Here is a 24,116-nt window from a genome sequence, read left to right as displayed (position 1 = left end):
GCAGCATTTATTTATATTTTTCATGTTCCATTCATGTTTTTTTTTTTTAATGCTCAGTCATATCCGCAGCTGTTATATATGTTTTTTGAAAGCACTCTCCAAATAATCTTGAGTGCAGTTTAAAAAAAAAAAAAAAAAAGACAAACAGCTGGGCTTTTTTTCTTGTTTGGGGGGGGGGGCTGTAACCGCCCAATAGCTGGATTGAGGAACACATAATGACAATGAAATGACGAATCCCTCCCATCCAATGACTGGAACAACCTTTTAGTGCCACCCTGCTGCAGTTTAATTGACCATAACAAGTAGCAAACAAAGCATGTTCTTCCTCACTCAATGTGCAATAGTCGAAGCAGCACGAACAACGTGAACCTTTTCAAAGCCTCCATCTCATCATCCTTCATCTGCAAAGCAGTCATTTCACACTGCTTTGTCTCGGCCTGTTTACGAGCCAAATCCAGGTCAGCTCCCTCGCCGCGCAATGATGAGCCGCCCTTTGTGCATCATCATCATCATTATGGCATTTCCTGCTGGTCCGGATGGAAGCTTGTTCTTTCATCTCCTCATTGTTGAGTCTTCTTTGGCTCTGCATTTGTGTTTCAAGTGCAAATGTGCCCAAAAGATTTTTTTGTTTTTAATTTTTTTTTTTTTTACTGCCATAGAACTTGAGGTCCCGCCTTGGAATGGCGCTTAGCCTCCATGAGCGAAAGGACGTCCTGCTCCTCTTGGAGCTCTTTCAGTCTCTTCTCTTCCAGGAACGACACCAGGGAGTCCCGCATGTCGACCACCTCGATCATCTGCTGTAGGACACGTTCCTCTTCCGCTTGCTGCTCTGGTGTCTTGTCTGACATATGGAAGCCAAAAACAGCTAAGTTACACAATACAGCAGAAGACTCCCCTCGAAGGTGTGGTAGGGCTTAAAACAGTCAAACCAAAATATGTGTATACAGTAATCCCGCTTGTTGCAAATATGAAAAATGCAACCGAATTAACAACAAAAGCAATACGAAGTGGTACCTTGAGTTACAAGGACCCAACTTAGTTTTAAACAAATGAAGTAGGATTTTGGCAAGCTACTTAAAGCAGATAGACGATCGTCGCCGGCGGGCCTCAACTTTGGCGGCTGTGCGAAAAAAATATTGTGCAGATACGCACCGTTCAAGTCAACGTATTTCCTCAGCTCCAATTCCAGCGTGCTCTGCTGGTCTTCGAGCTCCAGTTGTCGAGACCTGGGGGAAGCGTCAACACAGGTGGTGAAGGATGCAGCTAAATGCGAACGTGAAGCACAAAACTTGCATGCGATGTGAAAAAAGGCTCAATCTTCCCAGCGTGATCCGGCCGAGTCAAACCTGTTCTACTGACAGTCAATAGCGCCAATAACGATGAGAAATTGCCTCAGGACACTTCCCACATTGAGCAGGTCCTCTTAAGTTAAGATTACCCCATAAAAAATATACTGTGGTCTGCGGTGGGTTAGGAGGGAATTTCACCCAATAATCAGGCCACAGCTGATATTAAATATTAAATGTTCAATATGTAGAAACAAAACTATATGCAGGGAAAGACGACTTGTCAGTGAACTGTGATGCAGAAATGTAGCCAATCCAGAACCAACGGTAAATCACAATTACATGAAATGCGACAGCTTCCTTTTAAAAGTCACTTCTAGCTTGTGCACGAGACCATAAAATCTTTGACACGGTCTCCAATTTTTGTTTCAGTTTGCAATTTTCCAGTAAAACATATTTCCAAGAGCACAATCATTCGCACATCTGGTGTTTCCTCTTCTATGATACATTTTGTATATCTGCTTGTTGCCATGTTTCTTCTTCGTTTTTGTTAGATCAACTTTGATTACACAAGCTTTCTGTCATGTAGGACGGTATTTTTGTTTCTACTGGTTTACGCATAAGATGGGTCAAAATTAGTCTGTGACATGGTTTAGCTTTGAGACATTTGCGGTTAGTCGAAATGGGGGCCAGTCTAACAGTCTGAGTGGTCCCCCGTGCTGAAAAGTCTCCTTGTGATTAATGCACATGCGTTACTAACTGGGGAACTCTGGGTACCTAGCAGACGCTTACTGGGAAATACCCCAGTCTCATAGTTCCCCTTCTTCTAGATAAAGGGAGCTAACATCAGTTATATCCTAACCCTAACCTTAAAACAAAAGTTGATAAAAAAAAGATATATCTATATATATGTTTGCATTGTTTGTCTTTCTGAGACATCCATAGCGAACACGAACACTCGGTGACAAGTTGTCGAATGGCACATGTTGAAGCATGGATGGGGATGTTTCAGACTGGCCGGAAGTTGACAAAAGACTTTTCAGCACCCGGAGCGCTCAGACCATCACATCGGGCATCCTACCCGCCACCGGGGGAACGAGGGTCTGAAAAGGGGAATAAAACTGTCAAGGAAAAAAATATATACACTATTGAAGGAAGCAGTCAGAGTGCCTTGTCGCGCTGGCAATTTGCAGAACACTTTCACCGGACGAGTGTGCGCCGAGAACCTGCTGAAGATGGGCGAGGTGGGAGGACCATAACAGTGTGGTGCAAAGAAAGTACAGTAAACATATGTTCAACGTAACTGGGGGAAAAAAAAAAGATCTTTTGAGGGTCTCGAGTTTAAATGTTGTGTCGAAGGACACTACGAATGTTTGGCTGTTCCAAGCTTGTACGCTAGCAGACGCCGCGATATGGACAAATCCGAGCCAAGCTGTTTTCCATATTTAAATTAGGGAAGATGAGCAATCCAATCAGAGCAAAGCTCATTTATTGTCAGATAAGTATGGGAAATCCTAGTCTCAAAGGCCGGGCAGAAAAGACCCACCAGAATAGGTTTTTAGGATTTCCAATATCATGTCAACCCAATAAAAGGACAAACAAAAAGAAGAGGAAACCGACGTAATGGAAGGAAGCTTAAGATTTCCAAAAATCTTCAGATACTGTATGTGTAGCAAACTATTTCGGACAGCTGCGTTGGGATGAAGACAGAGTGAAAAGGGAGATGAAGCAAACATTACAAGAGAACAATGGGCACATCCATCCATCCACTTTCTGAGCCGCTTATCCTCATAAGGGTCGCGGGAGTGCTGGAGCCAATCCTAGCTGTCATCGGGCAAGAGGCGGGGTACATCCTGAACTGGTTTCCAGCCAATCCCAGGGCACATGGAGACAGACAACAGGCACACTCACAATCACACCTCGGGGCAATTTAGTGTGTCCAATTAACGACAGTGGGCACATCCACAGCCAAATCAACGACAGCAGCGCTCACGTGAGCGAAGGTGCACACTTACGCCACCATCAGGTCAGACTCCTCAGAGACCAGGGCGTTCTTCTCGTGAACAAGCTGGATCCAACTTTCAATCATGTCGGGGGAGGTTTCCATCTCTGGAAGTGGAACATATTGCACATCAATAAATAGAAATTATATGATATACTGTATATTACACAGGTTAAGAGCCAAGGTTCTGAGTTTGTGGTGAGTCACAATCCCCAGACAGGTAGGGAAAAAAAAAAATCATAAGGGGTCCTGGGTTTATGACGTTCTGAGGTTACTGATGGCCAGTATTGAACTATTTTGCCAGGGGTCACGTGGTCAAGACTAAGTACGCTCTAAGTTTCTTTACAAACACATATTTACACTAATGATGACTTCATGACTGTGTTGTAAAAAGCTCCTAATAAGACTGTGCGTTTCGAATTCTGTACACATGTGAAATATTTAGCTTGCATCCCAGTTTAGACTTGTCTTTTATTTGGAAAATAACATTATTTTGACAAGCATGTGTCAAAAACTTTATTACTTTGGAACTTACCAAAAGAGATCAGTGGCAAGATTTACTTGAAGTGAAGTTTTGTGGAATTGGCGTAATTAAGTAGATTCTTTTATTTATATTCATTTTTAAAGATGTAGTTGAAATATTCATTTTTTTTTTTTTTTTTTTTAAATCGGGTTCTCAGAAAGGCACTTTGAATATGTACAGCAAGAATGCGTAGTTACAATTAAAAATATGATACACATGTTCCCAAAGGCTAGGTTTGAACAATGCGCTGTCCATATTGTTCTTAACTTCTATAAAAGTGGGTCACAGCTTATCTTGAATTTGGAAAACATGAGTCCCGGTTGTGACGACACTTGACAACCACTGGCACAGCGCACCACCATAGCGGGCCAACAACACTTCTTTCCAATCACACTCCTCCAGGTCTTCCTTTCATTCCCCACGCGAGTATTGAAGTGCTCCAGCAGTTGTGCTCTCCAACACCCCCTTCAAGGAATCCAAAAAGTGTGGGTACTCTGAACTACTGTTTGATGCATTGGCACAAACACGGAACTGTCCCCCACACCCGAAGGCGGAAGGGAAGCTATCCTCTCTTCCAATGTACAGGCTCCGAGCCGGGAGCCAATAAGTAAATCCACACCTGCTCTGCGCCACTCACCGTGGGGGACTCCAGAGTGGAAGATAGTCCAACCCCTCCCGAGAGGGTACTGGTAGTAGAGCCTAAGCTATGTGTGGAGAGGCGAGCTCTGATACATGCATCTAGTTGGAACTTCTCGACGTCAGACACCAGCTTGGGCTCCTTTCCCAGCCAAAGAGGTGACGTCCCAAGTCCCTAGTGGCGACTTCTGTAGCCAGGGATCGCATTGCCAAACTCCCTGGAGGGCCCATCTCACCCTTTAGGGCTGTGCCTGGCCAGGCCCAATGGGTGTAGGCCTGACCAGGCGCTCGTCTTTGAGCCCAATTTCCAGGTCTGCCACCTGAGGGGGCCTCCGGTGACCCGATCCAGGCAAGGGAAAACATTTTCCTGAATTGTTTGTAATCATAAGGATGTTTGGAGCTGTGCTTTGTCTGGTCCCTCAGCTAGGACCTGTTTGCCATGGCTGACACCATCAGGGATATAAAGCCCCAGAAAACGTCACTCCTAGGATCACTGGGCAACACAAAACCCATGATGAGCTGACAATTCAAGGTGGGGTATACACAGAAAAAAATTTGCTTGAGTGTGATTATTGCACATTTAAATGTGTCAAGTCGGCTAGGTTCTTACGAGCTTCCCCTTGTAGCCTTTGTTCGAGCACGACGCCTTTCTGCTCCAAGTCTCTGAAGGTCACCTCGATCTCTTCTAGTCGTCTCTGGATTGACTGTGAGAAACAAATGGGAAAAAAAAACACCTCCATGTCAGCAAACAAGAGCAGTGGTGTGACAACTTCAAGTAGTCTAAAAAAAAAAAAAAAAAAAAAAATACTTGGTCGTTTTCCCCAACGTCCATCTCCCTCAGTTCCCTTACATATGTCCTGTTACCTTCGCAGAACCTCAGAAAATCGGAAACCACAGACTCGTGAAAAATAAGTAGGGTTGCTAAAATGTGAGTTCTGCTTTTTCCTTAAGGCAAAAATTCTCCAGGGACCATCACGGAACTCCCGGTTCACGAGAGCGGGAATTCTTGTTTCGTAACATGACAACAAAAATAGCACAGCTTGGGTCATCTGTTACTCAGATACACACAGACACTGAGCTCGAAGTCACATTGGCATCAGACTTTGCCTTAAAGGGCAAATCCAGTACTTTGCATGAACAACGTATCCAATAGGTCATGTAATATGTACTGTATTTTGACAATGTGATGTTAAATCCTCTCTCATTCAATATTTTTTTCGACAATTCCGAATTTTCTGGGGTGCTGCCATTTTCAGGAGTCACGTGACTTACGTGCGCGGATGTGACGTGTAAGGTGCCGCACCAAAGGCTCGATTACATTGTGCCCAACGCTGATTTATCGGATTTATCCTCATCTGATGAAGAAATAGCAGTATCGGTTGATCGGGAAGACAGATGAATACTTCCATACAGATTTGAAACTGTGGCTCTAAATGTTGAATATTCGGAGGGTTCTTCGGACAGGAATGACACGGAGTTTGACGAGAGAGCTCAATCAGCGGGTCGAGTGTTAGCCGAAAATCTTCTCAAAACACTATTAAATGAGAGAGGATTTAACATCACATTGTCAAGATAGAGTACATATTACATGACCTATTGGATACATTGTTCATGCAAAGCACAGGATTTCCCGTTTAAAATTGGTGTGCCCCACCTCCCCTTCTTCCCGCCCTCCAAAATGAGATAAAATGACAGCACGTGATCTATCAAGGCGACCTTGTTGATTGCGATTGACATACTGGGCACCCCTCCCATGAAGGATTCTGCTCTGACCAACAGGGGCAGGTCCTGAGGCAGAACGACAGAAGGCATCTCCCTCGTGGCACCTTCAGCAGCATTTTCCTATGGTAATGAATATTTTCCAGCAGCAGACTATGTGTTAGATGTTGTCCACTCAACATCCATTGTGGTCTTCCTAGAAGGGGGACTAGCCCTCATTAACGGATTATTTGTTCTCCAAATGGGATTTGGGGAGTATAGATGAGGGGACGTCGTCAATCACTGCAAAATAGGGGCCTGTGAAGAAGCCCTTTGTGAGTCGTTTGCGATTAAAAGCCCATCAAATCCACGTGTGTGTTTATATAATATATTTGCTGGTGGCAGTAAACAAGTATAAAAATTGACAGCAGTGGATTAGTTAAAAACAGTTGTTGAAGATAATTTGGAACTTTACTTTCTTGGGCCTTCACGTAGCACTCCCAGGCTTTTGAGAATCACTGTGCTAGAATTGACAAGAACATGACAGACACGAGTGTATCACGCTCACCTGAGCTTGGCGGAGTCGCTGTAACTCGCTCATCTTGGCTCGCCGCTCCAACGTCCTCATCTTCATCAGTTCCAACTTCTCCGCCTCGGCCGTGTTGGCCACTAGTGTCTGAAACTGCAAAGCCATCGTGATGAGCCCGTGTCAACTGTGGCAGTTCAAATGTCCTCCTTGCCTTCTCGTCCAAGAAGTCAAAGTCTTCTTGTTTGAACGGCTCATCGTCATCATCCTCGTCTCCGTTGACGGCCTCTTCCGAGGCGCCAGCAACCTGTCTGAAGGTGGTCTCTGTAATTAAAACCCCAATCACATTTCAAAATTTACACGTGAGATATAGGTAGTTTTAATTAGTTTAAATTTTACATCAATACGACCAAGGTTTTTATATTGTTTAGAAATATATAAAACCGAGCAAGACCAAATTGATTTAAACTATAAAGCAGAAGGTTTACTTAATTATAAATGCCACAAAGAAATTACTTTTCCTTGGAAGGTATTTCAAAATATGATCAAAAAATTATTGAGCTATGTTAAATCATGGCCTTAGTATTTATTTGAAAATGGATGGATTTTTTCAAGGAAATGGAAGGACCGCAATGCACCTTTTTGCTAATATTATACAGTTTTTATGCTGAATACGAATCTTAAATCTGTTATGAAGGAAACATTTTTCGATTATTTCCAACAAATGATCGCACGTTGCTGGATTTGCTGGAAAAACGAAGCGTAAACAGCTGATCAGGGGCGAGACGTAGGACGTTGTGACAACATGGATCCCGTAGGAATACACTAAGAATGCCGATGAATTTTCCGATAATTGCAGCAATGAACATTATTCTGAAGGGTCCCACCAAAACGGTGAAAAAGACGAAGGCGTTAAAGGTTATCGATTTGAGCCAGTTAGACAGCACACACGTTCGAATTCAGACGAAGTAGCTTGCGATAAAAATGCCGACACAGTAGTCAGACCCATCGTGGAGGATATGCCTTGTGTTGGAAATATCAACTGGCAAGCGTTTGCAAAGTTCTTTTTTGGTTTAGTCAGTCATAAACTGATAAATAGTAAAGGCTTCGATATTCTGAGTATATATCTATATAACAGGTTTTCGGTCTTGTTTTGAAATTATACAAACGCCGTGTATTTAGTGATTTGGTACGCGACGACTACTTTGTGTGTAAAATCCTTATTATTGCACCAAAACATACAGAAACCAATAACGTAGTCCATGTTGGTATATTTTCACAAATAAGTAATAATATAATGCTGCTCTCTTTCGGGTTGTCCCATTAGGGATCACCACAGCGTGTCATCTCAGATGAACACTCATATTTGTTTGGGACAGTTTTAATAATAAAATAAAATAATATATAATTTTTACGGATTGGTTTTATCTTACAATCACTGAGGAATTCTCGAAACGAATGGGTTTTTCTTCGGCGTGAATACAAAAGACTTATCGTCCATTTTATCGTTGTTCCAAAACAACCCATCCCAGATTTTGTGACATCAGAGGTCCGCCCAAGAAATTAGCCGTTTTGCAGGCAAGAGAAACTAGGTCAAAGTTCGCAGACTAAGTCAAACTCTATCTTCCATCATCATCCACTATCAACACAATCATCTAGATAAGATGATTTGCGTTAGAAATGACACATTCCATACACTTTACGGTTTGCCCCTGTTGTTGGTGTTCATCATTTAGCCCTTATGTGGCAGCAATGAATTTAAACATGCCCAAGTAAACAAGAAGAAATGTAGCATGTTCGCTGAATACGATGCACTGATTTGTGAATAAAGAGAATTAAAAAAAGAAATACAAGACCAATTCTGGAGAATGCCACACTGTGCAAACAACTTTCTCACACAATTATTTCAAACAACGACTAGCCCACTGTCAAACTACTTGTATGATTTCTTGCACAACAATGCTAGCTAGTAGGTACTGATGCTAACGTAGACAAATCCCGGTGAACCATTTTCTCTTGTCCGTGATAAGCAAACTACCTTGTCATTTTACTGCTCCATTAATACCGTGAACAGAAAAAAAGAAGAGCTTCCAGGGCTACCGTGATTACTATGTCCTCTGCAGCATTGTTTTCCTTACTTTAGAGAAGTGGTATGGAGCCATGCTTCTCTTTGATGTGGTATGCGTTGCACCCGATAATGTGCTTCATCTGCAGATGATTTTACATGAAGATGGCTGTTTTGGTGTGAGCAGCTTTCATGCACATTTTAAAAACTAAGATTGTTTACAAATGACAGAGGTGTCCTTTTGAGGGGACTATTTGTGGTTTGCTGGTATCATCTCTTCTTTGTTAGTGTCTCACAGAGAGTGAAAGTATAGAAAATGAAACCAATGATCACCTTTTTCCATATCGAGGAGTAACCAAAATTGATCATTTCGCAGTACATGACCCAGCACAAGGCGCAGGTGTGTTTTCTGTCCACCATCCTCATGTTTTATACTGTAGTATCTGTGACTGAGGGTCTGCAGCTTTAAAGAGGTGGCATCTGTAGCAGCATGTGTATAAAAGTTGTGCTTGCATGTTTATATTTTTGACATCTTTTCAATGAAGTGAGTGTAGCAGCAACTGTGTTCATCTTTGATGAGCTGCGAGGGATCACAACACGCTCTCAAAGGTACCAACAGCAATGGTAAGCTACAATGAATTAGTTAACTGTTCAAAACCGTTTTCAGGAGATACATAGCACTTAAACTTCTTAAGTGTGAAATTATCCCAAACTTTGGCGATTTTCCATCTTAAATTCCGTAAACATATTTGCACGTACGCCGGCAGAACAGTTCATGTGGAAAAATGATCACAGTGACGTTTGGAGGCAGAGATTTTACATAACAATAATGGTCACAAGCTTTCACGAGAGCTCACATGGACGTTTACTCACCCACTCGCCCAGGCTGATGAACACTGAGTCGTGAGTCTCTGCTGATTCTCGGCGAAGAAAGATTCCAGGGGGAGAACTTGGATCGCACTCTGGGCTGCCCAGCGGGCATCTCCTTTCTCCGGAAGCAGCGCCTGTTCCTCTTTTCCCGGACATGAGCAGCAGCACCGCCACTCCAGTAGCCCTCCTCTTCTTGTCCATCCTCCGCTTTGGGAGGACTCTGCCCTCTCGCCGTCACAGAGGAAGAGGAGCAGGACGAAGAGCCACCAGGGGTCTCGGAGTCTGAGTCAGCGGGGAAGGTTAGAAGATTCACTAGCTGGTTCTTCTCCTCATCGCTCAACTTCAGTTTGCGCAGAGGCTGTTTGGGAGGCGTGGCCTGGGGTGCGACCTGTGGTGCGGCCCGGGGTGCAGCTCGGGGCGCGGCCTGGGGCATCGTGCGCACAGGTGTGTGAGGTGGACTGACTTTAGGACTGGAGGCGATTGGATGATGTACTGTGCGTGGCTTCACATCTGGAGGAGAGGGCTGTGGGTTGGGCGCAGTCTGCCGAGATAGGCGGGGCTTGGGGAGAGGATAGGAGGCGGGGGCCAGCGGTTGTCTGTCACTTTGCTCAACACACATATGCCGGTCATCATCGGAAGGAGGTTCTTCTTTGCTGTTGCGTCTGGCAGAAGACAGCATTCTTGGCGGAAGACAGTCTACCGTGTGGTCGTCTTCATCATCAGATGGGGATGGCGCGTATACCTCGCTGGAAAGGCTGAGAACGGCCATTCCGGCATCATTTCGTTTCCTGTCCTATAGTGAGAAAATGCATTGAGAAAAAAGAAAGTGTCATGCCTTCCACAATCAGTCACTGCATGTGCGGCAAGAAGGAAACAGGTCAATCAGAATAGTAGAACAACCGAGGCAGTTCAGTGGGGGGGGGGGGGAGGAGATAAAAAAGAAGTGATGGAACCCAAAATGACTAAATTTCATTCAAAAGACAAGATTGACTCCTGAAAATGTTTTCAAAACAAACTTGGTGTCAGAAGTGGGATTCTAGGTTTGAGCCCTGGAACAAACGGAGGACCCTGCAACCTAATATCCAGGACCACTGCGTCACTCCTGCTTCCAACCAAAAAAATTGGGAAAGGAGGGATGTCGGGGCCCCTGACAACAGTCCATTCTTGGCCGGCCGTCAGCAAATGTGCCGCCAGTTGCAAATGACAAAATTGTGAAATCTGGAGCATTCATTGCCCTCAAGGAACAGGACAAGAAAATGACTTTTTGTCGACTCAGCTGAAAGACACCAATCCCGCGGCTGACCAGGTAAGAAAAAAAACGGAGCACTTTGCAAGCGTTGCGTTCAGCTGTGACCCACCTTCAGAGACGATATTGGAGGCGTGTCTTCCAGCCCTTCTGAGTGAAGCTCGCAGTAAAATCTCCCTGACGGGACAGTTGAAAAATTAAATTGTCGTCAGTTGTATCCATTTTATATCATCTGAGTAACTGACAAAGACAACCTCTTAAAAAAATGTCCAATTGGTGTGGGGAAAAATCATTATTTCATTCTAACAGGAAAATATTTTTATTACTCTTTAGGTGATGAGAAAATGTTTCACAAAAACTATAATCAAGGAAGACATGTTTATTATGGTTAGCTTACGTTCTTCATATATATTAATATAGTGTTCTCAAACTTGCAGCTCAGTTAGTAGAGGGGATGCTTGTGAGCGTTCCCAGATGCTGCCACCCGCTAGTCTGACCCCGTCATTGTAGAAAGTCCTCAAAAAAAAAAAAAAAAAAAAATTATGAAGACCTTGCTTGCCATGTTATATTATACACACTGTACTCTATTTCCACTATTTCAAATTTGTTTTTTTTTTCAATGCGTCTGACGCTTGTGGAAGGGGTAAAATAATTAATTGTTTTCCAAATTCTAGTCTCGGCTGAAGGAAGGCTATGTGCATCCCATAGCCAGCAATGTATTCCATCCAAATGTGTACAGGAAGTCTTGTGAGGCATCGCGGCAGTCACCTGTGGCCTGATGAAAGGCGTAGTCTCCAAGTCGCAGCGTGGCGCCACAGCGATGGCAGGTGAAGCACCCGCGATGGAAGAACTTGCTCTCGGCGCTGATCCGCTCCAGCACGTAGACTCTGCCGCCGCAGAAGTAGCAGGACTCGCTGTCGGCCTGCGGCAGGCAAACGGGCTCAGGCTGGAGACGTTCCGCCGGGGGGTTGGGATCATGAGGGATGAGCGGAGCCACCTGAGGGAGGGGGGTCAGAACACGGATGGAAGCTAATCAGCACCAGAAAAAGAACATTTAACATCAGCCAAACTCGTGCATTGGCTTTAAGGCCTACCGCACGCCCACCCACATGGCCGAGTATGCCTGACTGCACAATCACAAACCAATTATCGTCATCGACTGACTCCTGGTGTTCTCATTGAGAAACGCTTTCAGGTGCCATATAAGACTTCATTGAACTGTGAAGAATGTATCACAATAATCAAGTGGAATAAGAAGGGGATTGCCCATGCCACTGTTACTATATTTTAATCATACAAAGTGAGCCAGAATAAAGTATCTTTATTGCTATGGACCTTGCTTTCTACAATGACGCAGTCATGTAGGAAGAGGAAAGGGCCATTTCCAAACTGTTCCCACAATATTTGGAATATCCAAATGTCTTGAGTTCCAGTGAAAAGAACTCCCAGTGATTCAGCATAAGAGAATTTGTACAGGTAACAAGATTGGGGATGACCCCTTCCTTTTGCAATATGTCTTTTACACCAGTACACAAAGCGAGGTTCATAAACACACGGAAGAAAAAGTTTGGTGTCGATTAGGTTAACAGGCCTGCAGAAAAACCTACCTTCGACCCAATAAAACACCTTTGGGATTAATGCAAGCGCAGACTGAAAACATGACTTTAACTTCACAGAGCTCATAGAAGAATGTCATAAATGACAAAAAAAATTGATAAGTTACTCAACAGAATAGAGAGGAAAGGAATAAATACGCAATGCAAACACCACGGTACTTCTGAGTAATACATAAAAGCATCTTACTTGCCATCACGCCTCCTAGCCAGAGGCTGGGGTGCACTGTATTTGATTACAGATCATGTGTGCGGCTACCATGCATGGTATGTTAATTGAAGAGTCTAAATTGCTCGCAGGTGTGAATGTGAGTGCGAATGGATGTCTGTCTCTATGTGCCCTGTGACTGGCTAGCAACCAGTTCAGGGCGTACCCTGCCTCCTGTCCGGAGATAGCTGGTATTCGCTCCAGCACTCTTGCGACTCTTGTGAAGATAAGCGGCTCAAAAGGACGGATAAAAAAAAAAAAAAAAAAGGAAAATAATGTTTCATGCAGCTACTTTTGTCAGTAAGGTTAGACCATCATGTTGGCAGATGTAGTTTGTATGAGCTCTTTTAGTTGAGGAAGCTCCCAAAGCAAAATAAGATTAGTGAATAAAAACTTACGCAGTCCTCCTCTCCCATCCTTTTCACGTTTTCTCTTTTTTCCACCTTTTCAGCTGCCTCTTTCTCCTGAAGATGAAATCAACCATCAAACATGCGTTCAGGATTCAGGACCAATTTAAACCTAGCACCTGAAGGACTCAGCGGTTTCCTGTTCAGACGAATCTCGTCTGCTGTGGGTGTGCTTACCTTGCGTCTCTGAAGAGAGTTCCGCTTTAGCGTGCTGAGGAAGAAGACGGCCGAGCGCGTCCGCGAGAGAGGCAGAGACTTGGACGAAGTCAGGAAGCCTTTGGGCTCTGGAGCTGAAAAGCAGCCACGAGAAACAGGAAGGTGTGATGCGAGGGTCGCGCTGCCTTTCGTATCATTTCGCAGCCCGTTCAGGGGTCGGCCTACTCGCGGCACCGCACACCTGAGGACAGCGTTAAATCTTCCGGTGGCGATTCACGCTTTTCTCACAAATGGTCTCCCTGTGGACACTGATGGCCAGCTGGCCACCCCCCGCGAAGGGAGGGCGTTCGGCGCGCCCATCTGGCCTCAGCCGCGGCTGGAATGATTCACACCGGCTGTGCCGGTCATGCTGCCGAAACACAATCTAGGGGAGCGTAGACGCTCAAGCCGTCGCTGTCTCACTGGAGTGCTGCACGGAAAACGCTGGCTGTAGACGCAGCTGAACGCAGCGCCTGAGCTCAAGGAATTGTGGGTCATCATTTCTTAAAGAGACAGAGCCCCCTCAACGCTCGTTTTGGCGACTGAACAGAGAATAAGGGGCAGCAAATATTGTTCTGTCTTTGCACATTATTAGTTCCTCTCTTCTCATGTACAGACAAACATAAGGATTTTCATCTTGAGATGGATAGAATACTAATTTAACAGTCAAAGTAAAGTACATTCATTTTCAATAATCAGTGATGTACTTTATAGATAAAATATCTATTTAAAAAAAAAAAATCTCACATATAGAGTTAGTCATCTATTTGTTAAGGCATTTCATAAGCGTAATTATTAACTGGAAGCTTACAGCCGTGCTACCCTGAGAACGCCCGATCTCGTCAGATCTCAGAAGATAAGCGGGTTTGGCCAGCGTTAGTACTTCGACCCCTAATGGGACATGCCGAAAGGAAAAGAAAAATTATTAACTGGAACTATTACAACAGCAAACCCCATTTTCTCCCTCTCTAGCCACAGCACATGAACAACGCAGGCTTCCTCACATTCTACCCGACCAATGTTGTGTTGCCATAACCACTTTCCATCAAAAACCGAATCTCGGCTGTTCCAAGGGCCGTAAGAGCTCAGCGTGTTACTTGGGTTATGCCGCAGGTTTGAAAACAAAGGGCCGGTGGCCAGATCCGGCCCATAGCTTCACAATACATGACCCGTGGAAAAAAAATCATGTGTATCAACTTTCTTGATTGTTGCTCAAATCTGGACTCAAATTTCTAAGAGTCATGGTAAATGGATTGCACTTCTATAGTGCTTTATCTATGACAGTGCCCAAAGCGCTTTTCAAAGTCTCACATTCACCCACCAAGGGGCGGTGCTGCTAGTGTCTCGCCCAAGAACACCGATATGTGGGCAGTCAGAGCCGGGATTCAAACTGGTGTGCCTTGGGTCACTGGATAACCAGCTCTACCTACTGATCCACTGCCACCCTTATGCAATAAATAATGAAAGGTTGTAAAAACTTTTTTTTTTTTTTAACCAAACCCCTTTTTGTTACTTGGCCATCCATGACTTTTTATTTCAAAATTTATGTTACAATTTGTTGCTCTGTGACAATATGACATTTAAGCTTTAAATGGTTTCCCTATCATAACGCCCGTCCCAACAAAGCGGCCTGTGACAGAAAAATATGTTTAAAAGCCTTGCTTTCTGCTCTGCCATTTTGTCTCCAGACTGAGACACAGTGACTGCCTCATGCATGATGCACTGAGAAAGTAGTTTCCTGTAACTGCACATCATTTAGACGAGCTCATAGACGAGTTAAGTCTGCCGCACACCGAATCACCCGACTGAACCCGATTTAATAGTGTAGTGGTTTGGGAACTGTTCTCATGAGTTGACAATGAGGCGGCCGTCGGATTTGCCAAGATTTGCCGGTGGCCACCCTTGTGATGGCACAGATTACAGGCATTTGAAATGCATATAAGATTTCACTCATGCTAAAAATACGTTGCTCGGTTTAAGGCCAGCAAGACAGAACGGCAGCCCTGCTGCCCCAAGACTGTCATATTGTAAATGCCAATTATTGTGTTTTATAACAATACTACACAATATTTATAAATTCTAATGTGCCTGTGGATGAAAAAGCAGGGATCATGGCTAAAATCTTACATTCACCGGTTACATTCAAATTAAGGGAAGCGATCTTTAATTCTGCCCCACATCCACTTTCTGTAGCAACCCGCTTTTTCCTTAAGTATTAATTTATCCTGTTATGGTTTGATGAATGTGACAAATCCGATATCAGGTTCTCCGTGTAGGGCATCCATATACCCAATTCCTCATTGCGTGGGGGCGAGCAAGCAATTTAAGCACTTTGCGCAGTGTGGGCCCAGCTTTATGTTCATATTCATGATCTACTCTACGTTACTGTGCAAATAAAAGTCTTGATATTTTGACGTGAGAAGAAATTCTAAAGCGTGAAGAACTGGTATCGGTGGGATCGATATTTCAGGAATAATATGCGCATCTGTTTTATCAGACAGATGATGATACTGATGATCATGACGACAAGAATGATATTGTAATGACAGGAATGATGATACTGATGATGATAAAATTGCGGTCATTCCAACAAGCAAAGTTTCCAATGGAATCGTGTTGATAGTTTTCATCACCAAGATGTGAGAATAAAGGCGCTTCAAAGGCTAAACTTCATGAAATGTTGACTCATGCTGTGATATGATTCATTTATCAGATAATCCTCAGGAAGGTTGGTGTTAGTCCTGAAAGTCCTGAATTGCAGGACACATGGACTGTCTACTTTTGAAACGTACGTTGCGGTAACATGCTTCAATTTGGCGCTCAGAGCCACATGGAAACGCGGGTTCATCCAGCAAGAAATTAAGGTACCGTATTTTCTGCACTATAAGGCGCACCTAAAAGCCTTTAATTTTCACAAAAGTTGACGGTGCGCCTTACAATCCGGTCTGCCTTACATATGGATCAATACTGACCCTTTAGTGCAGCTCAATCTAATGCATGCATAATGTAACCCTAGCCTCTTCTGTAGCGTCTCTTCTATGCGCCTTATAATGTGGTGCACCTTGTAAATGAAAAAAGTTTTAAAATAGGCTATTCATTGAAGGTGTGCCTTATAATTCGGTGCGCCTTATAGTGCGGAAAATACAGTATTCACAACTCTCCCTCTTACCTGGTGTTGGCACCGTGAAGGCATTTTTGATCTGCGTGAGGTAGAGGACCATAGACAACTTGTCAATCTGCCCCCCGTTGGCAAAGTCAGCGGCAGACATGACAGGCGGGATGCCCAGCTCCTTCTCCAAGATGCTGAAGGCCAGTTGTTGATTGCGGACGCAAGCCGACGCGTTCAAGGTGCTCATGTCACTGCGTGAGGGTTAAGAAGCCCTTTGATGTTCAATATCGCCACCACATTGCGAGAGACCCAGCAAGTGACTCACATGAGCAGAGGTCTGAAGCGGTGGATCAAAGCGCAGAGAGCCAGCCCGGACTTCCAGGAATTGGTGAAATCTTTCACATCCACATTGTTGTAACCCACTGTATGTTTCCGGCACCATTTCAACAACTCCTCAGAACCAAAAGAATCTAAAAAAAACATGTCATAAACAATCCATTAATACGCTACCTTAGTCTGGTTGTACCTAATATCAAGTTAAAGTGATGGCACAAGGATATGGCTGACGCCTGCCCACCTTGACGTGTGTATGCCCGTCTGTTATTCTGTTTCTTGGTTGACGGATTACATTTATCAACGTTGTAAAGGTGCTGCACCTGGGGACAAGTCACAATTAAGACACCATTGCAATATAAGTAAATACTACTACAAAAATCATGTGATGAATGAAGTAAGAAGCAAATATCCTTGAGCACAGTTTATATATTCAAAACAAGTTGGAAGAAGTGAACCAAATTTATCGAGCTCTACTTATTCAATTCTTACTTTAATCATTCATAAACTGGGTTAGTCATGTACAATACACTCAAATTTATGAAAATAATAGGCGTGTCTACAATAGTCATGTTGTAAAAATCAAAATCTAAACTCATAATTCAGTAATACAACATTCAAATTTTATTTACACGGCTACGTTTAAGTTGCTTAATTCTATAAACCATTGACAATATAACTTTCCAAACTGTCATTTAGCGTATGCGAGTGCAGTAATTGAAAAACGGTAAAAAAAAGGTTTAACGTCTTTTGGTTGTTTGTTGTTTCTTCAGACTTTTTGAGGTATTCAAAGCAACAATGAGACTGAAAAGTGCAACATTGGTAGTGAGGTCCATGTGTCACTGAGGGCAAAACGTGGCTGACCTGGCTGCTCTGGATGGAGGTCAGGTTGACCCTCAGGTAGCGCGTTTTAGGGTCGATGCTATAGGTGGCGTATTTCTTGCAGGTGTTCTCCGGTGTGGTTTGCGACAGGACCTGGTAAATGCTTTCTCTAGACATTTTAGAGAAGCAGAAGCAGATATCGAAGAGATAAACGCAGATGAGGGGAAATGTGAAGGGCCGCATGTCATGATGTAACACTAACTTTACACCATATTTCACACAGGAAGCCAAAACCAACCTTCCCAAAAAAATAAAAAATTGTGAGCAATGGTCGGTGGAGTCAAGGAGTCAACTTTTGTCGTTTGAAAGACTATTTAAAAATTTTAATTTTTGAAGCTACATTAAGAAATGTAATCTAAGTAATGTAGTTGTATTTTTAGAGACAAAAACTACTCCTCAATCTCTGGGGGAGGGGGAAATGTCAGACTTAATTTTGTATTGTTTTAGAGTGTGGGGAAATGTGGGAGGGGGGATTTGCAAGAATGTTTTTTTTTTTTATTTTGAGGGGACAAAAAGTATTTGAATGAATAAATTACTTTTTGAAGGGAAAAGTTAGTACAAAAAGATTTTTCTGTAGTTTTGTGAAAGTTTACTTTTGCATGGAAAAAAAAATAAATCATAGGAAATGTTTTATTTTTATTTTTTTAAATTAAATTTCCTGTATGCCATACTTTCACTAGAGTTGCGGATTCCAGCTGTTTGTACTCACCGCTCAGCCAAGAGCTTGAGAGGAGGCACCCCAAGGCCCCAGTTCCTCACCATCCACGCTGTGTCCAAAGCTGCCAGGAATCCACGTGCAATTCCCGTCCCCAGGGGCCAGAATGGCTGCGGGGAAGAGCACAAAATGGCAGCACTCAATTTGAAACCATTTTTATCCTGTGCATTCTTGAGCGAGGCGATCCCATTCTATACCCTTAATGATGGCGTGACAGTCACCGTGCTGACAGAGAGACATGCGACCATTCACGTATGGATACGTACAGTAACTACAGTACAGACAATTCGGGGTCCTGCTTTACTCGAAATTTACACGTGCAAAAGCGAACTCGAACTTCATTGCTCTCACTATCTACTATGTGGGCGTACCAACATTGGATCTTAACCTTATCTTTGACATCGGTCCAATGTCAGCTTACAAAGCAGTATCAAATCTGGTCAGGTCTGCGTGTGAAATTTCAGATTTGACCTCTTTTACACAAGCAGTGCATTCCAGGACTTCTATGCACTAGCGCTCAAATAAAAAGCAGAGCTCACGTGATCACAGCAACAACTTGCCAAGACGCTCACGTTTGCTTATGCTGCCCGCTTTAAGTCATTTATTTACAATCCAGTTGAAGTTCACTGGAAAACCATGTCCGCATAACAATGGAATCATACCTTTTGAATGTTCAAATGCATCACAGTTTACATTTCTTTTTCGGTTTTGGACAGAAAAAAATCGCTAGCTCAAAGCTAACTGTCATTCAAATTCAACAGTAGTTTTATCATGGAATTCAGTGTCTGGCCGCACATGTACAGAAAGCAATTGGCGTTCCAACCATATACTGAAAAAAAAATAGAAATGGACTTGAATTATGGCATGGTAGAGAATGGTGATCAAATTCGTCTCACAATTCTGAGGTTGGAGGTTCAAATCCGGCTTCGGCTGTATGGACATTGCATATTATCTCTGTGCCTGAGTGGCTTTTCTCCGGACACTCCAGTTTCCTCAAACATCCCCAAAACATGCACCTAAGGTTACTTGGTGTGAATTTTAGTGCAAATGGTTGTTTCTGTGTGCCCTGCGATTGGCTGGCTACCAATTAAGGGTTCAGCCCCATCATTCACCCAAAGTTATCTGGGATAGACACCAGCACGCCCGCTGTATTCTTCACAGTGCAAAGGTTCAGTGTGCATCAATATCAAGCGTCAAATCCTCAGTTGCATCCAATTCCAGAATATGGTAACAAGGAGCATAACCCCAAAGATAAACAAGGGAATACCAGATGCCACAATTGGCACCTTCCATGAACCCCAGGTACAGTGTCAAGAGTAAAAGTCAAAGAGTCAACACTGACGTCAGGAGTTGTGGACACTAAATATGAAACACTGGACATCATTGTACACAACAAGGGTGCAGACGCACCTCCACCAGGCAATCTCCAACAAGAGCTGTCAACAGCTTCTTGCCTCTCAACTCCCTGACCAGCGAGGCGTTCTCTGCCCGTTGCATGCAGGTGAAGTCGAAGACGGCCACATCTGGCTGGCGAGCGTGGTTCTGGGCAAACTCCAGCTCGGGAAGTTTTCCCCCCGTGGCGAAGTGGGCGGCGTCACGGGCGTAGCGGAGCAGCGCCTCCTGATCAATGTTGGCCGCCGCCAGCAAATCCTCTGCTTCATTGAAATCCTGAACGACACAATGACAAGTTGGAGGAACTTAGCGATCATTGTTGATCGCTAGATTATTGTTGGTCCTTCCACCTCCACGTAGCGTCCAGAACATTAACACTAGATCATTGTGATGGTTGTGTACCTGTTTGATGACACCCTTCTTCAGCAAGCTCCTCTTTTTGGCAGTCATGACAAAGTAGTGGGTGTCATCTTTGTAATAAACGATATTCTCCAAATCAATACCTGCACAGTGGAAAGGTATGAAGCAAGGGAGAGGGGGGGGGGGAGAGAGAGAGAACGAAAGAATGAGGACAACAATAACTACAGCATGTAATACCTGGCAGGTTGTCAGGAATCCATGATCATAATTTATTTCAAAACTGTTACTCGTATGACTGGTGCCCAGGCCAAAAGGGAATGGATGAAAATAAGCTAGCATCCATTAACAGCCTGGTTAAACTCTTCAATCGTCTCTTTAAAGTCAACCTGAAAGCGTGAATTTTTTCTAGTCCAAGTAAAAACAGAGTAAAAAATGAAATCAAAACGGTATTTGAGGGCAACTCTCAAATAGCAGTAGCCAAACAACTAGTGCAAAAGGAAATGTAACTGTAGTGACAGGGAAGAAACACTGTAATGACGTTGAATTAAATACAACTGGTATTTATATACTGCTCCTTGACCCAATACCTTATCGTGGTAAAGGGGTTTTTGTCTGTCAATGATTCTGGGAGCTAAGTTCTCTGAGGCTCAAAGTGGAGCCGCTGCTCCTCCGCATTCAGAGGAGCAAGATGTGGTGGCTCAGGCATCTGTTTCGCATGCCTCCAGGACACCTCCCCGGTGAGGTGTTCTGGGCACATCCCACCGGTAGGAGACAACCTAGGACACGCTGGAAGGATACGCCTATCGGTTTTCCACTCAGAAGACAGAAAGGAAGTGGCTGTGGAGAAGGAAGTCTGGGATTCCCTGATTAAGCTAAACTTTCTCTACTTTGACAAAAATGGCTTGTTACTTTTTTTACCCTCAGTTTGCGCGGATGGAAACTACATAAAAAATAAGTGGAAAGAGGTAGAGTCATCTGCACTCAAGAGCTTGAGTCGCTTCTGGGGGTCTCATAAGGTGGAAAAAAACAGAGATAATCAACATCCAAGAACGGGAAGTATTTAGCAGTAAAAAAAACAACAGCAATAGATTCAAAGACGCAAAATATTCCCCACCCTTAGAATTTGTTTTTTTTACTTTGGTTCAAAGAATAAATAATGGCAAATGGCGCAGGACTTGTACCAGCCTAATACAATGCCACAAAAAGTATTGGCTTTTTTTTTGTAGAACCAGAAATTACTCTTTTACCTCTCTCTTCCTCACACAGTTGTTTGAGCCAAGTACAGTATTTTTTTAGGCGGTACTTGGACTAAAAGTATGAGAACTCTGCTTGGGGAAAAAAGAGGTTCCCCTCTTGCAAGTCATTTTTATACTAAATAAGGTTGCGTTTCCTCATTATTTCTGTCATCTGACCACAAGTGGATTCATACCTGTCTCTGTCAGAAGGTCCTGGAAGAACTTCTGGTTGTAGATGCGGGCCACACCGCTGATCTCTGCCACTTGAGCTTCCGACGTCGTGAACCTGTTGACAAAATTGGCTGTGATGCCAATGGCTAGCTTGCCTCTCAACTCCTTGTGCTTGAAGCCTAGCAGACCAGGAACGGGGGACAAAAATGGCACAAACAAAACAGGTATTGATAGCGCAGTAGGATGGTAATGAAGCCGTGATGAGTAACTGCATCATGGCTCGCAAAATTTTGGACTGCTGCCGGTCACGGCCCCCGTTGTGTCACAGCATGTGGTATGTCTCACCATCTGGGACAAACTTGCCTCCACCGGCAGAGACGAAAACATCAAACTGGTAGGTCGAAGCAGGATGAGTCTCGGGCAGCACCTTGGCCGCCCAACCTGCCAAATTCAAGAAAGAGTAGTGCCTCAGCAGAGATGGACATAAATCAAGTCCGCAGATGCTGCACTGAAAGAGCAAGCTAAAAAGTTCCAAGGGCTACCTTTCTCTCCTGAGGGCTCAAGCAGACCCCGGAACTCCACTCCGGTGTGAACCTCCACACCAAGGAGGAGTGAGATTTTGAAAAGAATTAACTGCAGCTGACGAATGCCTGCAAACCAAAAAGTCCGGCAAGTTCAATCAGGGCATTTGTAGCAGCCCTGCGGCATATATGGTACTTAAATTCAGAATTTTACTCAAATTCACAATTGATACGGCCTGTTGTTTGCCTGCGTTCTACTTACTTTCTCATGGTAACCTTTTATTGCTCAGTGACTGCGGATTTTATTTATATGTCGCAAAAGCATTCTCTGTCAATAGTTGTCTGTTGTGGTACTAGAGCGGCTTCAACCACGGGAGACAAAGTCCTTGTTTTCAACATATAGTACTTGGAACATAAAGAAGATTGCGTGGCAATGCCAGAGAAGAAAAAAAATAACATAACATAAGAGTTTAACGCACACTCCAGGTTATATCTGATGACCCAGTCGTCATCTTGAAGGATGTTGAAATTCTATCACTTGACATTAAGGATGTGGCTATTTCTGACCAGTTTTGTGTGTTCTTGGAATTACAGATTCTTCTAAAAGTTCAGGCAACCTCTCCGTCTATTAATAAAAGGTACATAAATAACCTTGGTATTCTGATGGATTCCGACCTGACTTTCAGCAGTTCTATCCAATCAATAACAAACATTCTGTTTTACCATTTGAGGAACATAATGCATCCAGAGTGAAGGGCTGCATGTGTTAAGTAGAGCACGAGAAGACCACCGTTGCTTTTATCTCAAGTACATTTGACTATAGTAATGGTCTTCTGGGTGGACTCCCTAAAAACAGCATTAAACGCCTGCAGCTCAGTCAGAATGCTGCAGCTCAGATTCTGATCAGAATAAAGAGGTCAAAGCACAAACGCTCCAATTGTAAAGTCTTTACACTGGCTTCCAGTCAGCTTTAAAATAGATTTTAAAGTTCTGCTACTGGTCTGTAAATCACCATTTGGTTTAGGTCCTAAATACATGAAAGAAATGCAAGTGGAATAGACGGGGAAAAAGAGGAGAAAGACCGAGAGAGAGAAAGAACAGTTTAAATCAAACATGGTGAAGCAGCATTTAATTAAACAGCACACAAATGTAATATGTGGCGTCACCGCCAAGTGTGAATGATTTTAAACCCAGGTTAAAAACATTTTTATGCTTTTCAAAACTATTTCCACTTTTAAATGATATATTTTAAAAATTACATCCTTTTTTTAATGTTTCGAAGCTGTTTCCCTTTGTTAGTAAATGCTTTTAATCATGTAAGGTACCTTGTCTATGAAATGTGCTATATAAATGAATTTGCTTTGGTTTTGCTTTGCACATAGTACAACATCCATACTCACTGATGTGATCTAGCGAGCCGGTGCAGAATTTTCCATAAAACATCTTGGCACCGAGGCTGCGAAGGTCACAAATGGTGAAAGGCCACAGGTGGAGAACATTGTTCCTGGAGAAGCTCTCTCGCTTCTCTAGCACCACCACCCGAGCCCCCAGTAGGGAGAGTTCAATGGCAGTTCTCAGCCCGCATGGCCCGGCGCCCAGGATCAGACACTGTGGGGGAACGAGCAGACTGGCAGTCCATTATGACCACTATGGGAGGATCCAACTTGAACATGTCCTTGACCCTGATCTTTGCAAAATGATGAGAGGGCGATGAGGTGTGAAAACAACGGACATGAAACTTTATCATATTGCATTTAATTTACGTTTGCGATAACATGACTAATTTAGTATTAGACTTTACTTCCTTTTCCTGTACAATGCAGACGCTTTGGCTGTTTGCGCCTGCCTTGCTTGCATTTCTCTTGGTGATCAGGTTGATTTTTGTCCTCTTTCTCGCTTCTAAAATATGACAGGACTCCCCCCCAGACACCAACCTCACTTTAGGCAGTCATACTGTATCAAAATCAGTAAAACCACCATTTACTATCTGATGAACATTATCTAGAGTGAAGCCTTGCATCATCATCATCATCATCCATGCTTTAACCTCCAGTAAACTTCTGCCTGGACTCCTCAAAAAGAGCATTAAAGAGCTAGAGCTCATTTAGAACACTGCGGCTCGG

At 43.6% G+C, this 24,116-nt stretch overlaps 1 protein-coding gene across 4 annotated transcripts in view; it reads right to left on the bottom strand.

Moving 5' to 3' along the window:
• Positions 1-262: 262 nt before the first annotated feature.
• The window catches only part of mical1 (microtubule associated monooxygenase, calponin and LIM domain containing 1), a 34,752-nt gene continuing 10,898 nt past the window's right edge, over positions 263-24,116 (bottom strand). For 3 of the 4 annotated variants that reach the window (XM_061828361.1, XM_061828371.1, XM_061828379.1), the window contains exons 3-24: positions 23,394-23,601; positions 22,015-22,122; positions 21,818-21,913; positions 21,496-21,651; positions 20,109-20,209; positions 19,725-19,982; positions 18,309-18,424; positions 17,582-17,708; positions 16,962-17,040; positions 16,710-16,854; positions 16,445-16,635; positions 13,258-13,370; positions 13,072-13,137; positions 11,621-11,849; positions 10,965-11,029; positions 9,610-10,399; positions 6,886-6,995; positions 6,714-6,827; positions 5,058-5,151; positions 3,302-3,395; positions 1,153-1,226; positions 263-841 (exon numbers count right to left, since the gene is read on the bottom strand). In XM_061828361.1, the coding sequence (XP_061684345.1) occupies positions 648-841; positions 1,153-1,226; positions 3,302-3,395; positions 5,058-5,151; positions 6,714-6,827; positions 6,886-6,995; positions 9,610-10,399; positions 10,965-11,029; positions 11,621-11,849; positions 13,072-13,137; positions 13,258-13,370; positions 16,445-16,635; positions 16,710-16,854; positions 16,962-17,040; positions 17,582-17,708; positions 18,309-18,424; positions 19,725-19,982; positions 20,109-20,209; positions 21,496-21,651; positions 21,818-21,913; positions 22,015-22,122; positions 23,394-23,601 (3,528 nt within the window). In that variant the 3' untranslated portion in view covers positions 263-647. Of the gene's footprint in view, positions 842-1,152; positions 1,227-3,025; positions 3,145-3,301; positions 3,396-5,057; positions 5,152-6,713; positions 6,828-6,885; positions 6,996-9,609; positions 10,400-10,964; positions 11,030-11,620; positions 11,850-13,071; positions 13,138-13,257; positions 13,371-16,444; positions 16,636-16,709; positions 16,855-16,961; positions 17,041-17,581; positions 17,709-18,308; positions 18,425-19,724; positions 19,983-20,108; positions 20,210-21,495; positions 21,652-21,817; positions 21,914-22,014; positions 22,123-23,393; positions 23,602-24,116 lie in introns of all 4 variants that reach the window. The other variant, XR_009796202.1, reaches the window with a different exon arrangement.

The sequence above is a fragment of the Syngnathoides biaculeatus genome, chromosome 2 (genome assembly GCF_019802595.1).
Source record: "Syngnathoides biaculeatus isolate LvHL_M chromosome 2, ASM1980259v1, whole genome shotgun sequence".
NCBI lineage: Eukaryota > Metazoa > Chordata > Actinopteri > Syngnathiformes > Syngnathidae > Syngnathoides > Syngnathoides biaculeatus.
This window is presented reverse-complemented; position numbering and strand designations above follow the sequence as displayed.